General features: G+C 44.8%; 1 protein-coding gene across 4 annotated transcripts in view; it reads right to left on the reverse strand.

Annotated features, from left to right (window-relative positions):
• The window catches only part of STX2 (syntaxin 2), a 39,538-nt gene that overhangs the window by 15,607 nt on the left and 9,297 nt on the right, over nucleotides 1-14,634 (reverse strand). For 3 of the 4 annotated variants that reach the window (XM_082418332.1, XM_082418331.1, XM_082418329.1), the window contains exons 2-3: nucleotides 13,216-13,290; nucleotides 10,364-10,463 (exon numbers count right to left, since the gene is read on the reverse strand). In XM_082418332.1, coding sequence (XP_082274458.1) covers nucleotides 10,364-10,463; nucleotides 13,216-13,290 — 175 coding nt within the window. The remainder of the gene's footprint in view (nucleotides 1-10,363; nucleotides 10,464-13,215; nucleotides 13,291-14,634) is intronic. The other variant, XM_082418330.1, reaches the window with a different exon arrangement.

Here is a 14,634-nt window from a genome sequence, read left to right on the forward strand (position 1 = left end):
TAGTTCCCTGAACCCAGTGCTAACACCTAGACCTGCAAAAGGAAAGCAGAAATTTAACCATATTCTGGGAGAAAAAAAGCCTCCACGTGTTTGATTTCTTTCCTGCTGTCCTCTCTCATCAAAGCGGGCTCCTGGCGGGAACGCGGGTTCCTGCACTGGGGAAGGCTGAACTCACACCCCCAGAGGCCCCGCCACCGCGTGTGGGGAAGGAGGGTCGGGGAAGGGGTCCAAGGGGAAGTGCACGTGGAGCAGGAGGGTCTGTGCAGGGTCTACCCAGCTGAGGACACGATGCACCAGAGTCAGGGGACAGCCGGGGACGCTGACCAGCCGCAGACACACAACTGAGGACTGAGAGTGCAGGGGGACATTCCAAAGCAGGGCTCACCTCTCTGGATAAGAAAGCCCCAGGGTTGGGGGTCACTCAGGACGGAATTACTGGACCTTCCTGCTAACACAGGTGCGCAGGGGCTCAAGCATTAATCAGAGAAATACAAGAGGCGTTACCACACTTAACCCTTCAAGCTACAGAAGCTGGCCATGAGGTTATATTTGAAAAAGGCAGGATTTCAAATCACTGAAAAGAAGGGCAATATTGGGAACTTCCTCTTCCAGTGGACTAGGTCATTCCTATCAGTCCTCCTGCTGAGAACAATCAGAAGAGCTGGACGTCATACACCTATAAAGGCAGGAAAGAAGATTCAAAAGAAGGAAACCCAGAGAAATGAGCCCAGCGATTGGAGCTGCTTGAACCCAGAGGCAGCCGAGGCCTTGAGGAGCTAAGAAAAAGCTGAGCTGAAGTTGAAGACCACACCCTGGAGAAAGGGAGGCAGGTCCAGAAAGCTGGTGCCCACGGCCAACCACCAGAAATGTTTAAAAATCATCTCTTACAAAAGAAAATAGTACCGAGAGCAACACCCAGCTCTACCCACCACCAGTCCCTCCCATCAGGAAACTTGCACAAGCCTCTTAGATAGCCTCATCCACCAGAGGGCAGACAGCAGCAGCAAGAAGAACTACAATCCCGCAGCCTGTGGAACAAAAACCACATTCACAGAAAGACAGACACGATGAAGAGGCAGAGGGGTATGTACCAGATGAAGGAACAAGATAAAATCCCAGAAAAACAACTAAATGAGGTGGAGATAGGCAACCTTCCAGAAAAAGAATTCAGAATAATGACAGTGAAGATGATCCAGGATCTCGGAAAAAGAATGGAGGCAAAGATCGAGAAGATGGAAGAAATGTTTAACAAAGACCTAGAAGAATTAAAGAACAAACAAACAGAGATGACCAATACAATAACTGAAATGAAAAATACACTAGAAGGAATCAATAGCAGAATGACTGAGGCAGAAGAACGGTTAAGTGACCTGGAAGACAGAATGGTGGAATTCACTGCTGTGGAACAGAATAAAGAAAAAAGAATGAAAAGAAATGAAGACAGCCTAAGAGACCTCTGGGACAACATTAAATGCAACAACATTCGCATTATAGGGGTCCCAGAAGGAGAAGAGAGAGAGAGAGGACCCCAGAAAATATGTGAAGAGATTATACTAGAAAACTTCCTTAACATGGGAAAGGAAATAGCCACCCAAGTTCAGGAAGCGCAGAGAGTCCCAGGCAGGAAAAACTCAAGGAGAAAGATGCCGAGACACATAGTAATCAAATTAACAAAAATCAAAGACAAAAAAAATTATTGAAAGCAACAAGGGAAAAACGACAAATAACATACAAGGGAACTCCCATAAGGTTAACAGCTGATTTCTCAGAAGAAACTCTACAAGCCAGAAGGGAGTGGCATGATATACATAAAGTGATGAAAGGGAAGAACCTACAACCAAGATTACTCTACCTGGCAAGGATCTCATTCAGATTCGATGGAGAAATCAAAAGCTTTACAGACAAGTAAAAGCTAAGAGAATTCAGCACCACCAAACCAGCTCTACAACAAATGCTAAAGGAACTTCTCTAAGTGGGAAACACAAGAGAAGAAAAGGACCTACAAAAACAAACCCAAAACAATTAAGAAAATGGTAATAGGAACATACATATCAATAATTACCTTAAACGTGAATGGATTAAATCCTCCAACCAAAAGACACAGGCTCGCCGAATGGATACAAAAACAAGACCCATATATATGCTGTCTACAAGACACCCACTTCAGACCTAGGGATACATACAGACTGAAAGTGAGGGGGTGGAAAAAGATATTCCATGCAAATGGAAATCGAAAGAAAGCTGGAGTAGCAATGCTCATATCAGATAAAGTGGACTTTAAAATAAAGAATGTTACAAGAGACAAGGAAGGACACTACATGATGATCAAGGGATCAATCCAAGGAAAAGATGTAACAATTATAAATATATATGCACCCAACATAGGAGCACCTCAATACATAAGGCAACTGCTAACAGCTATAAAAGAGGAAATCGACAGTAATACAATAATAGTGGGGGACTTTAGTACCTCATTTACACCAATGGACAGATCATCCAGACAGAAAATTAATGGGGAAACACAAGCTTTAGATGACACAATAGACCAGATAGATTTAATTGATGTTTATGGGACATTCCATCCAAAAACAGCAGATTACACTTTCTTCTCAAGTGCACATGGAAGATTCTTCAGGATAGATCATATCTTGGGTCACAAATCAAGCCTCAGTAAATTTAAGAAAATTGAAATCATATCAAGCATCTTTTCTGACCACAATGCTATGAGATTAGAAACCAATTACAGGGAAACAAACGTAAGAAACACAAACACATGGAGGCTAAACAATACGTTACTAAATAACCAAGAGATCACTGAAGAAATAGAGGAGGAAATCAAAAAATACCTTGAGACAAATGACAACAAAAACACGACGATCCAAAACCTATGGGGTGCAGCAAAAGCAGTTCTAAGAGGGAAGTTTATAGCAATACGAGCCTACCCTCTTGCACTGTTGGTGGGAATGTAAATTGAAACAGCCACTATGGAGAACAGTATGGAGGTTCCTTAAAAAACTAAAAACAGAATAACCATATGACGCAGCAATCCCACTACTGGGCATATACCCAGAGAAAACCATAATTCAAAAAGACACATGCACCACAATGTTCATTGCAGCACTATTTACAATAGCCAGGTCATGGAAGCAACCTAAGTGCCCATCAACAGACGAATGGATAAAGAAGATGTGGTACATATATACAATGGAATATTAGCCATAAAAACGAACAAAATTGGGTCGTTTGTAGAGATGTGGATGGATCTAGGGACTGTCATACAGAGTGAAGTAAGTCAGAAAGAGAAAAACAAATATCGTATGTTAACGCATGCATGTGGAACCTAGAAAAATGGTACAGATGAACCGGTTTGCAGGGCAGAATTAGAGACACAGATGCAGGGAACAAACGTATAGACACCAAGTGGGGAAAGGGATGGGGGTGGTGTGGGGTGGGGTGGTGGTGGGATGAATTGGGAGATTGGGATTGACATGTATACACTAATATGTATAAAATGGATAACTAATAATAACCTGCTGTATAAAAACATCAATAAAATAAAATTCAAAAATTCAAAAAAAAGAAAATACTATCCTAGGACTCATACTATGGCCACAGCCTTCATATACCAAGCCCAGTTCTCAATCAAAAATAACCAGGAAAAGAAAGACAAAATAACACCCAAGAGAAATGACAGAGCTGTCTTAACAGAGTTATCAGACACAGACATTAAAATAATTATGTGCAAAGAGGTAAAACACAACAGTGAGAATTTTATCAGGAAACAGGACACGAGAAAAAGGAGCCCAGTGAAATTCTAGGACTGAGAACTATTTTAACCAAAAATAACTCCATGGGTGAAGAGAGATTCCCTGATCTGAAAGGTAATAGCTTAAGAGAGGTCAGGAGACAAATTGGAAAGATTTCAAGATAAAATATAGCAAGACAGAATAATGGAGAGTAGAGAACAGAGGGCAAGAGGCGTAAAGGACACAGTGAACAGGTGTAAAACACATATAACTCAAGTCTCAGAACAAAAATGACAGAAAATGGAGCAAAGGTGATTCATGAAGAGAAAACAGCCAAGATTTTTCCAACACTGCCAGAAAACATCAACCCGAAGGTTCAAGAAGCCTTATAAGAAACAGGATAAATAAAAAGAAAACTACATTTGGAAACATGAAAGTAAAACTGATAAACCCAAAAGACTAAAAATCAAATATCTTAAAAGCTACAATTAGACAGCTGACTTAAAAAAAAAAAAAAAAGACTTTGAAAATTTATCTTCAAAATCTTCAAGGCGGTGAAAGAAAACAACTTGCTAACTGGACTCCTATACTCACTAAAAAAATATCCTTGAAGAATGAAATCAAGCAAGGATAATTTCAGACAATAGCATACCCCTACTAAAAGAAAGAACAGTAGTTTCTAAAAGGAAAAAAAAATTATCTCAGATGAAAGTTTTAAGATACAGAAAAATGAGTAGCACTGGTATAGTATATATGTGGGTAGATCCAAATCTATATTAACTGTATAAAATAATAGAAAATATATGGACTTCCCTGGTGGCGCACTGGTTAAGAGTCCGCCTGCCAATGCAGGGGACACGGGTTCAAGCCCTGGTCTGGGAAGATCCCACATGCCGCGGAGCAACTAAGCCCATGCGCCACAACTACTGAGCCTGAGCTCTAGAGCCCGTGAGCCACAACTACTGAGCTCGCGTGCCACAACTACTGAGCCTGTGCTCTGGAGCCCGTGCTCCGCAACAAGAGAAGCCACCGCAATGAGAAGCCCATGCAGCGCAATGAAGAGTAGCCCCCGCTCGCCACAACTAGAGAAAGCCCGCGTGCAGCAGCGAAGACCCAATGCAGCCAAAATTTTAAAAATTAATTAACTAATTTAAAAATATATATATATAAAATATATATTATTTTTATCTAGTACATATATGATGATAACAGTAATAAGAAAGGGCAGGGTTAAAGGTTCCTAAGGTCCTCCTATTACTTGTAAGAAGTAAAAATACAGATTTATATTAGATTTCAACAAGTCAAGAATGCATACCGAGATCTACAGGACAACTACTAAAACAGTAGTAAATACAATATAGAAGCAAGCTAATGGGGGAGAGTAAAATTCTTAAAAACGAATCCAAAAGACAGCAGGAAAAGAGAGAAAAGGTAACATAGCACAGGCAAGAAAAATAAAAAGCAAATACGATCATGAATGTTAGCCCCAATATATCAATAATTTCAGGAAACAGACTACAAGAGCTAAGTACAGACCAAAAAATGATCAAAGGGGACAGAAAGACAAAACCCAACTATATTTCATTTACAAGAGAGATGAGAGAAACATCTAACATACAAGGATATAGAAAGATGAAAAGAAAAATGATGGGGAAATATATAGCACACACACACTAGTCAGGGAGTCCGGTCGAGCTCTGTCGGCGTCAGGCAAGGGCACAGGACGGCACACGGCATCGCCAGAGGCGAGAGGGGCCCTTCCTGCGGGAAAAGGTTCAATTCACCACTGAGACAGGACGACTCTAAAGGCGTCTGTGGGACCTCCCTGGTGGTGCAGTGGTTAAGACTCTGCACTCCCAATGCAGGGGGCCCAGGTTCGAGCCCTGGTCAGGGAACTAGATCCCACATGGCGCAATTAAAAGATCCCACACACAGCAACGGAGATCCCGCTGCCGCAACTAAGACCCGGCGCAGGCAAATCAATCAATAAATAAACAAATAAATAAAAATAAAGGCATTTGTGTCTAGGCTTTATCTGCCTAGGTGTCTGGATTGGACCCTGGAAAGAGGGGAAAACAGCTATAAAGGATATCAACGTGATGTTTTTGACTGAGAATATGGACTGTGGATTAGACAGCGCTTTTATCAACATCAAATGTTCTGAATTAGATAATTACAAGAGAATCTCCTCCTTAGGAGATAAACACTGGCGTACTTAGGGGTGGATGGTCACAAGGCCTGCAGCTCAGTCTAAAATGAGTCAGCAAAAATAGCATATGTGTGTATGTATGCGTGTGTATATATATACATGTGCAACGTGTGTGTGTACACGCACACATATGCATACACATACACACACATACACAAAGAGAAAGAAATCAAACGTGGCGAAATGTTAACAACTGGTGAATCTCGGTGAAGGGAACGTGAGTTTTCACTGTACCGTAACTGCAACTTTCCCATAAATTAGAAAACTTTCAAACTAAAAATGTGAAAAGAACATTTAATGGGACGAGTCCCTTGACGTAGCACGATGTTCCCAGGAATGCTGGCCCGAGAGGTGAGCCGACAAGTACTCAAGGACACACAGGTAGGCGAGGATGCCCGGGGCGGAGTGGTCTGTAACCGTGAAACCCGGACGCTGGGTGAGCCTGCCGCCCCGCCCGGTGCTTGTCGGGCACCGGTTCAGGACAGCAGCGGGGATGGCAGAGCCGGCTCAGTCTCAGGGCGCTCGAGACTCTGCACTAACTGCCCACCCTCTCCAACCCCCAACACCCTCAGCTCTCAGACACACCCGCGGGGAGCACCGGCCTTGCAAGGCACGAACAGGCCTCCACCTGCCCAGCGTTCAGCCTGGTCCCCGCTGCTCTGCACAGCGGCAAGTCTAAGTTAAGAAGCATATATGACGCTACAAGAGGGCGAGGTCCCTGCAATACCCATCGCACACTGGGAGCAAGCTACCTGTCAACAGTAAAAGGCACGCTGCCATCCGGCCCCAGGCCGTTCTGCTCCCACAGAAACAGCCGACAGACGACCACCAGGCAGCCGTTAAGAAAAGGGTCCTGGAACGCTCTGTTCGTCAGCAAAAGAGGCACGCTGTAAGACAACAGGCACCGGGCGCTCCAAACTCTACACTTTTTTAAAGATTTTTGTTTTCTTTTGATGTGGACCATTTTTAAAGTCTTTACTGAATTTGTTACAATTTTGCTTCTTTCTGTGTGTTTTGGTTTTTCAGCTGCGAGGCGTGTGGGATCCTAGCTCCCTGACCAGGGGTCGCACCCGTACGCACGACACTGGAAGGCAAAGCTCTAACCACTGCACGCCAGCCAAGTCCCGTACACTTCTTTAAAAGTGTATGTTTTATACATATTTTTTGCTACAAAAGTATTTACCGAAACGTTAACGGTGTTGATCACCACGGGACAGGTTATGAGCGTTGTTTTTTTTTTCTTCCTTTCTGCTTTCTTCCAAAATACCCACGATAAAGCACGTAATTAACTCTGATAACGTAAAACAGGTTAACTTTAAAAGATGAAGAGGATGGGGGCGGGGCGGGGGAGCCGGTCAGCAGGGTTGGACGCTAAGGAGGGAGGACAAGGACCAGGGCTGAGGCTGCCGGCAGGACCTGCAGCGCAGCCGGGTGAGGGGAGGCCCGCGAGACCCCTCTCGGGAAGGAACAGCCGCCGCGGGGCGAGGCAGGGCTGCGGGCAGGCGCGCTTGGACGGGCAGACGGGCGGCCTTCCAGTCCAGGAGCCCGGGCGGAAGTATAGCGAGAGGCGGCTCAAGGCCACATACCACAGTTGCCCTTAAAAAGGAGACACACACCTCTCACGCGGAAACAGGAGGAAGGATGGGATGGAAACAAGGTGATGAGGGGGAAACACACTGACGACAGTAGCAGTCGGCATTTACACGGAACGTTGCGCGATCTGTCCCAGGTAAACAGTGAATTCACGGTGGAACTGGGGTTTGAACCCACCGCTCACCTGCGAAGAGGCTTTCTACACTAAGTGGTGACCACACAGTTCTCTAGCGAGTCTGAAACGTGTACTCCAGCAGAAAAGCACAAAATGCACAGAAGGAGAGGATTTAGAGACAGGAGGCAACCGGATGTAACCGTCGTAGCTCAGACAGAGACGAGAGAGGCCAGCCCAGGACAGTGACGATGCAGATGGAAAAGAAGGGCAGATAAAACGTTAGCAACAGGTTGTGACTACTTAGGACGCCCATACCTAAAACATGGGATGAAAAGAGGGGCTCTGACTCCTGATTCAAAGGATCTACAAGACATGTTACTGATGAGTAAAATCCCCTCCATTCTCTGATGGTGTTGCCAGCCGTGACACTATCACCAGCAAGATCCAGAAAGTTGAATAACACACATTTCAGGCTCCCACCAGGTGGGTCCATGTTTTGGAGGGCCTGAAACTTACACATTTTCAGTGGCCCTCTTAAAAACAGAAAGTACAGAAATGTAAAGTCAATAAAGAAAAATGAGAGTAAAGGGGCCCTCTGTTAGCTTCTCAGGCAAATCCTTCTCTGGGATCTTGTCACTGAGGTTAATGGAACAACCTGGCCGGCCAGCCAGCCCTGCATCTGGAGCAGAAGCCAACGGGCCAGGGCCTGGCCGCGGGGTGGCGCCACCCGGTGGCCACTGTGCTCTGGAACCCCTTCTGCGGGCCCACCCAGGAGCCCAGGCAGGGAGGGCACCGAGGAGCTGAAGCTCCACCTTGCCCCTGCGCACCCGCCAGGACAAAGGGCTGGGGGGACAGCAGCCCACTGCCCCCTGCCCCACCTTGGGCACTTCCTAGGGCCCAGCATCGTGGGGCAGGAGTAACCACGTTGCTCTTTACAGAGACCAACTCAGGGAGCAGCGAGACATCGCTTCTTACGTTCTGGTTCACACCCTACTGTGAAACACAGACGGGAAGCAACAGTCTTATTCAGAGCCCGAAGGGACTACTGCGAAGCGCGTTAAGAGCCCTAACTTCACTCCAACATTGTTGTAGCCGCTGTTACTTGGCAGCAAAAGTTTTTTGGAGGTAAACTTCTCCAAAGAAAAAAATACAGTAATATGTATTCAAATTCAACTTCCCCAAGAATTAAGCAAGATGTTAACAGGTGTTACACAAAAAGTTCTGTGAGCAAATACATTTGTGAAACACTCCACTAAGCAAAGGTTTCTTCATTGCAGGACTTCTCAGAGCCTTTATTACTCTGTAACCTTCCAAGTGGGGATGTGGTGTGAAGAGGACTCCGAACGCATTTGGCCACAGAAGTCTTGTTTCATATACTAGCTATCGAGATGCATGCTCCAGGAACAGCCTTTGGGAAATATCCTTCTAAATCGTAAGACAGGGCATCTACAGACGCCCAGAGCATTATTTTACAAGACATGCAAAATCTTCAAAATGAGTTTTTTCAATTTAATACCAAGTTATTTTTTCAATGTAAGGCCACACCAAATAACCTAACAAAGTTGCTTTCAACTTTCCTCCGAGATTGAGAATAAGCATGTTCCCATCACCACTTCTAGTCAATGCTGTATGGAAAGTCAGTGAAATAAGTCAACTGAAAATAAAAAGCGTAAGAACTGAGGGACAACTGTGATTATTCACAGGTGTCATGACTGGGTACAGAAAAAACCTAACAGAATCCACAAACAAGTTAGTAAAATTAATTAAGTAATTAGGCAAGATAACGGGATACAAGGTCAGCATACAAAACCCACTGTATTTCCATATATGGAAACAAGTAGAAAACAAAATTTACAGCAGATGCTGTTCGCATTAAAATCAAAAGCATCACCTACCATGAAAGGTGTGTGAGACCTCTACAGAGAACCCTACAGAACATCACTGAGAGCAATTACAGAAGATGTAAGTAAAGGGACGGACCATTTTCACGGATTAAAAGACTCAGTATTGTGAAGATATCAATTATCCCCCCAAATGATGTATAGATTCCAATCTGCAGTCTCTACCTTATCCAGATCCATCCTACCTTTCAAGTTTGCAAAATCTGTCACTGCAGATCAAGGAAACACTTCCTTAAAACTAACAACGCCCTCATGTTCAGTTAAGGTTAAATCACTTGCTCACATGCTGCCCTCAACAGACACTACGAACAGCACACTCCATACAAAAGCCTTTGCTGAAGACTTCAAATTGCTTTAGTCTGTTCTTCATCTTTAAACCTGCTCTAACAAGTATCGTTTTCCAAATCAACCGCTTATTAACTTTCATGTAAACACAAAATTCTATCACTCTTGTTTAACTGTGGACATAATACGGATCTAAGGCCCAGCCACTGACGTGACCCCAAAGTTCTGCAAGGCCACATCCATGCATTCTCGTGGATAGCACACATCAGTGGTCCTCCCCCCCGGCTGAACACCAGATCCCGCAGAAGCTGTAGAAAGCCACACCGATGCCTTGTCTCATCCAGACCAGAGGCATGAGAATCCCGAGGGGTGGCCCACCAGCCTCCGGCACTTTTTACAAGCTCCCAGCTCAAGCTCACGTGTTTCCAGGCTAAGGCCTGTGCTACGGACAGCAAGAGGGACAGGCACACAGAGAGACGGACCGACACACTTCTTTTTAAAACCAACAACTTACTTCCTTCTGGGTTTGGTGCAGAAAGAATGATGCTGTGGTTTTTCTTTACTTCTTCAACATACTGAGCTATTTTAGCTATACTGTTTCTGATCTCCTCAACCTAGGAGAGAGAGAGAAAGTCATCACCACTGCGGCAAATTCACATTTGCTACCACTTTCCATTACCTAAAAAGAGAAGGATAAAAGAGGAAAATAAGTGAATAATTACCACATAAAGAAACCACCACCTTTTCCCATTCGTTTAATTTGAAAAATAAAGGGAAATGTGTCATATTAAAATATCTACGTTTATGGCTGAGGCAATATCAGCCACCAGGAAAACCTTGTTGGCTGTAAGAAGTTTTACAATCGAGACCCAGTATTACCACAGATGATGGCAGCTAGAAGCATCTACTACCAACGCCAGGTCTCCGTGCAGTCAAGAAGGGAGCTCACCCTGTAGAAGAGGCCGACCATCATATTCTCACGTGGGGAGGTACTGACAGCTGATAAGACCAAGCCTTCCTAGTCATTATTTTTTGCCTCTGATAGTCTAAATTACTCACTATTTGTTTCAAAATGTAACGTATTCATTCGCAAGATCTGTCCAGATGGATTCATAACAAGTGTGGCAGGCTGAATACTGTCCCCCAAAATGTCCAGGTCCTAGTCCCTGGGACCTTGGATGGTTACCTTATATGGCAAAGGGAACTGCAGATGTGACTGAAACAAAGGGTCTTGAGATGGGGAGATACAATCCCGGATCCCCCAGTGGGCCCTCAGTATGACCCCAAGTGTACTTGTAAGAGGGAAGCGGATAGAGATGGGGTGACAGAAGGCGGCCACGCGACACTAGTGAAGCACAGTGGTCTGCTGCTGGCCTGGCAGGCGGAGGTGCGCCAGCGGTGCAGCTCGAGAGGTGGGGAAGGCAGGGCAGCGGGCTCTGCCCGGAGTCTCTGGGGCGTGAGGTCCTGCTGGCAGTGTGGCTTCATCCCGGTGGGACCAGCCTGGACTTCCGGCTTCCATAGATGAAGACAGTAAATCTGTGCTGTTTTAAGCCACTCAGTTTGTGCGGCCCTAGGAAACTAAGCACAACTTCTCTACTTAAAAGATGAGGAAAACCCTAAAGCCCATCAACAGGGGACTTGTTAGGTTACATTACGGAACTCTAACAAAAGATATGAAAACATCTCCAGGATATATTACCAAGTTAAAAACACACCGAAAAAAATAATACCCACAAGGTGCAGAACAACACGTACACATGTTAGCAACGATGCAAGAAAGAGGTCAACATAAGCAGAGATTAACTTGCAGATGTTAACATTTACATGAAGAAACACTGGGATGTCTAAATAAGAAACCAAGAAAAGGGTCAAAGCTAAGTTACTACAGCTTAATGACTCTGAGTGATTTATATAATTCTTCTATAAAATACAACAACAACATTTAATGCTGGGAGATTCTTAAAATAAGAAATATGTTTTTCCGGAGAACTGGTATGGAAGAATTAAGCATCTAGGTAAAGGGGGTAAAATCAGAGAAGTAATGATTTTACAAAGTGGGTAGGTAAGCTAAAGACAGTAAAAAGAGTCTCATTTCTAAAGTGAAATCCGGAAATCCACCACCTTAACTCTTTTGTACCTTAAAGTAAGTTCTTGTAGCTAACGATTTAATTTCATGTTTTTTCCATTAGATAAGATTAAGAACTAACATAAATGCTTGAAACCCAATGAATAGGTTCTTACACTAGGTATTCAATAAATTCTGACTGGATCTGGAAAACTGATAACTTCTAAGATAACTTCTAAAGTTATCTTAGATAACTTCTAAGATATTTTTTATTAACATATTACATATTTTCAAATCCACGTATTGATAGACCGGTTTAGACTGTCAACAGATTTGGGATAACTGAAACTTGTAGACTAGATTCAGCATAATCAAAACAAGTCCTGCAAATGAAGTTTTCATCACTAAAAAATTACACTGAACCCGTTTCTTTTCTTCATATGTAACAAAGTCAAAATATTTGTTCTCTGACTCAATTTCAAAAATTTTAAATTATGCAAAATTTGATCAGCTATGACTTAGGGTTAACAATTTAAACATGATGCCAGCCTAGAAACAGCCCTGGGGGGCTAAGAGGGAGAGGGAAAGGCCTTGCAGGGAAGCCCGAGGGAACGGACAGGTGTGAGGTCAGATCCAAGGGCGCGGCCCCGCACGTGGACAGCCCAGAGAAAGGCCGAGGCAACGGCAGAGCAGAGCTGCCACAATCGTATCTTTGATTACGGATAAGACCTCTCAGGAGAGAAGTCCATATGACCTAGAGACCGGTATTCTGAAAGGTGGAAAACTTCTCAGGAGAGGAATTTAAAATTCAATCAAAGATTTTAGGAAATACACAACATGAGCTCTTTGATATGTGGGACTCACGGTCATTCTGCAGGAGGAGAGCAAGGGAAGCCTCGCTGTGTGTACCGTGCACACCTGACCACCAGCCGAGGGGCAGCACCGCCCCCAGGCCTTCCCCTCCCCGGGACCAAACCGCCCCGAGTCTGGAGAACACCGCTGGCCATGTGCAGCAGCAACTTCCCGGGCCTTCCTCGCCAGGCCAGCACCTCAGCCTGCGGGCATCAGTCTCCGCATGTGCCCTCCACACCCACGATCACCATTCTCACCCCCCAGAGCAAGTCCATCACCAGGAAGAATGTTTTCCTAGCACTAAAAAGTCTAGAGAACTTTTGCAATTCAAACACCAACTTTTTAAAATATTAGTTTGGGTATTATTTCAAATATGACAAGTGCACAGTTACATTAGTTTAACTATGTTTAAAGAAAAGTCCGTCTGGGTTTCATTAAACGGCTCTTACCTGATGGAAGAAGTCATCCATAAAATGGTCCTTTTCAACAACAACAGTCGTGTCTCCATCATCATTTTTCCTACACTAAAATGGAAAAATATAATATGTAAAATCCTGGTTTTAAAATTTTTCACGTAGACACAAATAGTGAACTGAAAGACAAGAGCAGTTCGGTACCTACAAGATCCCAACTCACTAAGAGCACCAAAGCGTAACGACGCCGAAGCGCGCCAGAGCCGCACCAGGCCACGGTCAAGGCGGGCAGACGGCCTGCAGGCCCCGAGAAGCAGCCACGTCCTGGGGAAACGATGGCTAGATCTCTCAGAACTGAGCGACGGAGAATCGCCCATGCTGAGTACGTCCATTTAACACAGGCCAGGTTTCTCCTCCACAAGGGAAACTGCTCACACTGCACACTCTCTATAAAGATTAAAAATACTGATATCACCAGTTCACTTTTCAAGACTACGTAATAATTTTCAAGTAACTTGCACATATGTTAGCTGGCGCTTATCATTTTTCCCTACGTGAGTAACTCCCAGTCACGGCCACACTCATAATCAAGGAACACTTTACTAAGGAAAGACTCAGTAGCGAAGACCTGAGTAAGTAACACGGAGGAAGAAAGCAACTGACCGCTGGGAAGACCCAGGATAACACCGTACTTTACAAATCATCCATAAGAGGGGCCTTTTCAGCAACAACAGTTGGGTCTCCATCATCATTTTTCCTACACTAAAATGGAAAAATATAAAACGTAAAATTCTGGTTTTAAATTTTTTCACGTAGACACAAACAGGTACCATCAGTTTAAAATAACGCTGAGGAATAAAGAATGAGGAGATGTTATTCTAGACCAGTGGGTCTCCAACCTGAGGGGCATCAGCTCTGCCTAGAGGGCTGGGTCTCTGACTCAGCGGGGCCGGGGCGAGGCAGCCCACGCACTCGTGACTGTCCTAGAACGTCCGGAACATCGTCACATTCTAATGAGTTCCAGGCGATGCTGCCGGGCCGGGCTCACCACCCCTCGAGGGAGGCAGAAGAACCTAACGGTGGAAAGTCTCTCCTGGGAAGAAAGCGACCTCCGTCTACAGCCACGGGGGACAGGAGACAAGGTCAGAACCCGGGACCTGGTACCCGAATCACACAGCGTTTGTCAAGGACGTGTGACACAGCATCCACCAGCGAGAGCTGGGGACTCGGGAGGAAAAAGGAAAGACACCTACCAGAATACAGAGGAGGGAACTGTTAGGGACTGTCTCCCCAGGACACGCAGGGTGGGTCAGCTCAGCTCAAACCCTGCGAGAGCCGAGGCGGCCACGGATTTCAGGGATTCTCTCAACCCTCGCGAAATCAGAGTCTTTAACCACGGAAAGTCTGAAGTGTGGCTCTACTGATCTAGAACCCAGGAATAATGTGGAAACAAAA

The sequence above is a fragment of the Balaenoptera physalus genome (genome assembly GCF_965194825.1).
Source record: "Balaenoptera physalus genome assembly, chromosome: 12".
Classification (NCBI taxonomy): Eukaryota; Metazoa; Chordata; class Mammalia; order Artiodactyla; family Balaenopteridae; genus Balaenoptera; species Balaenoptera physalus.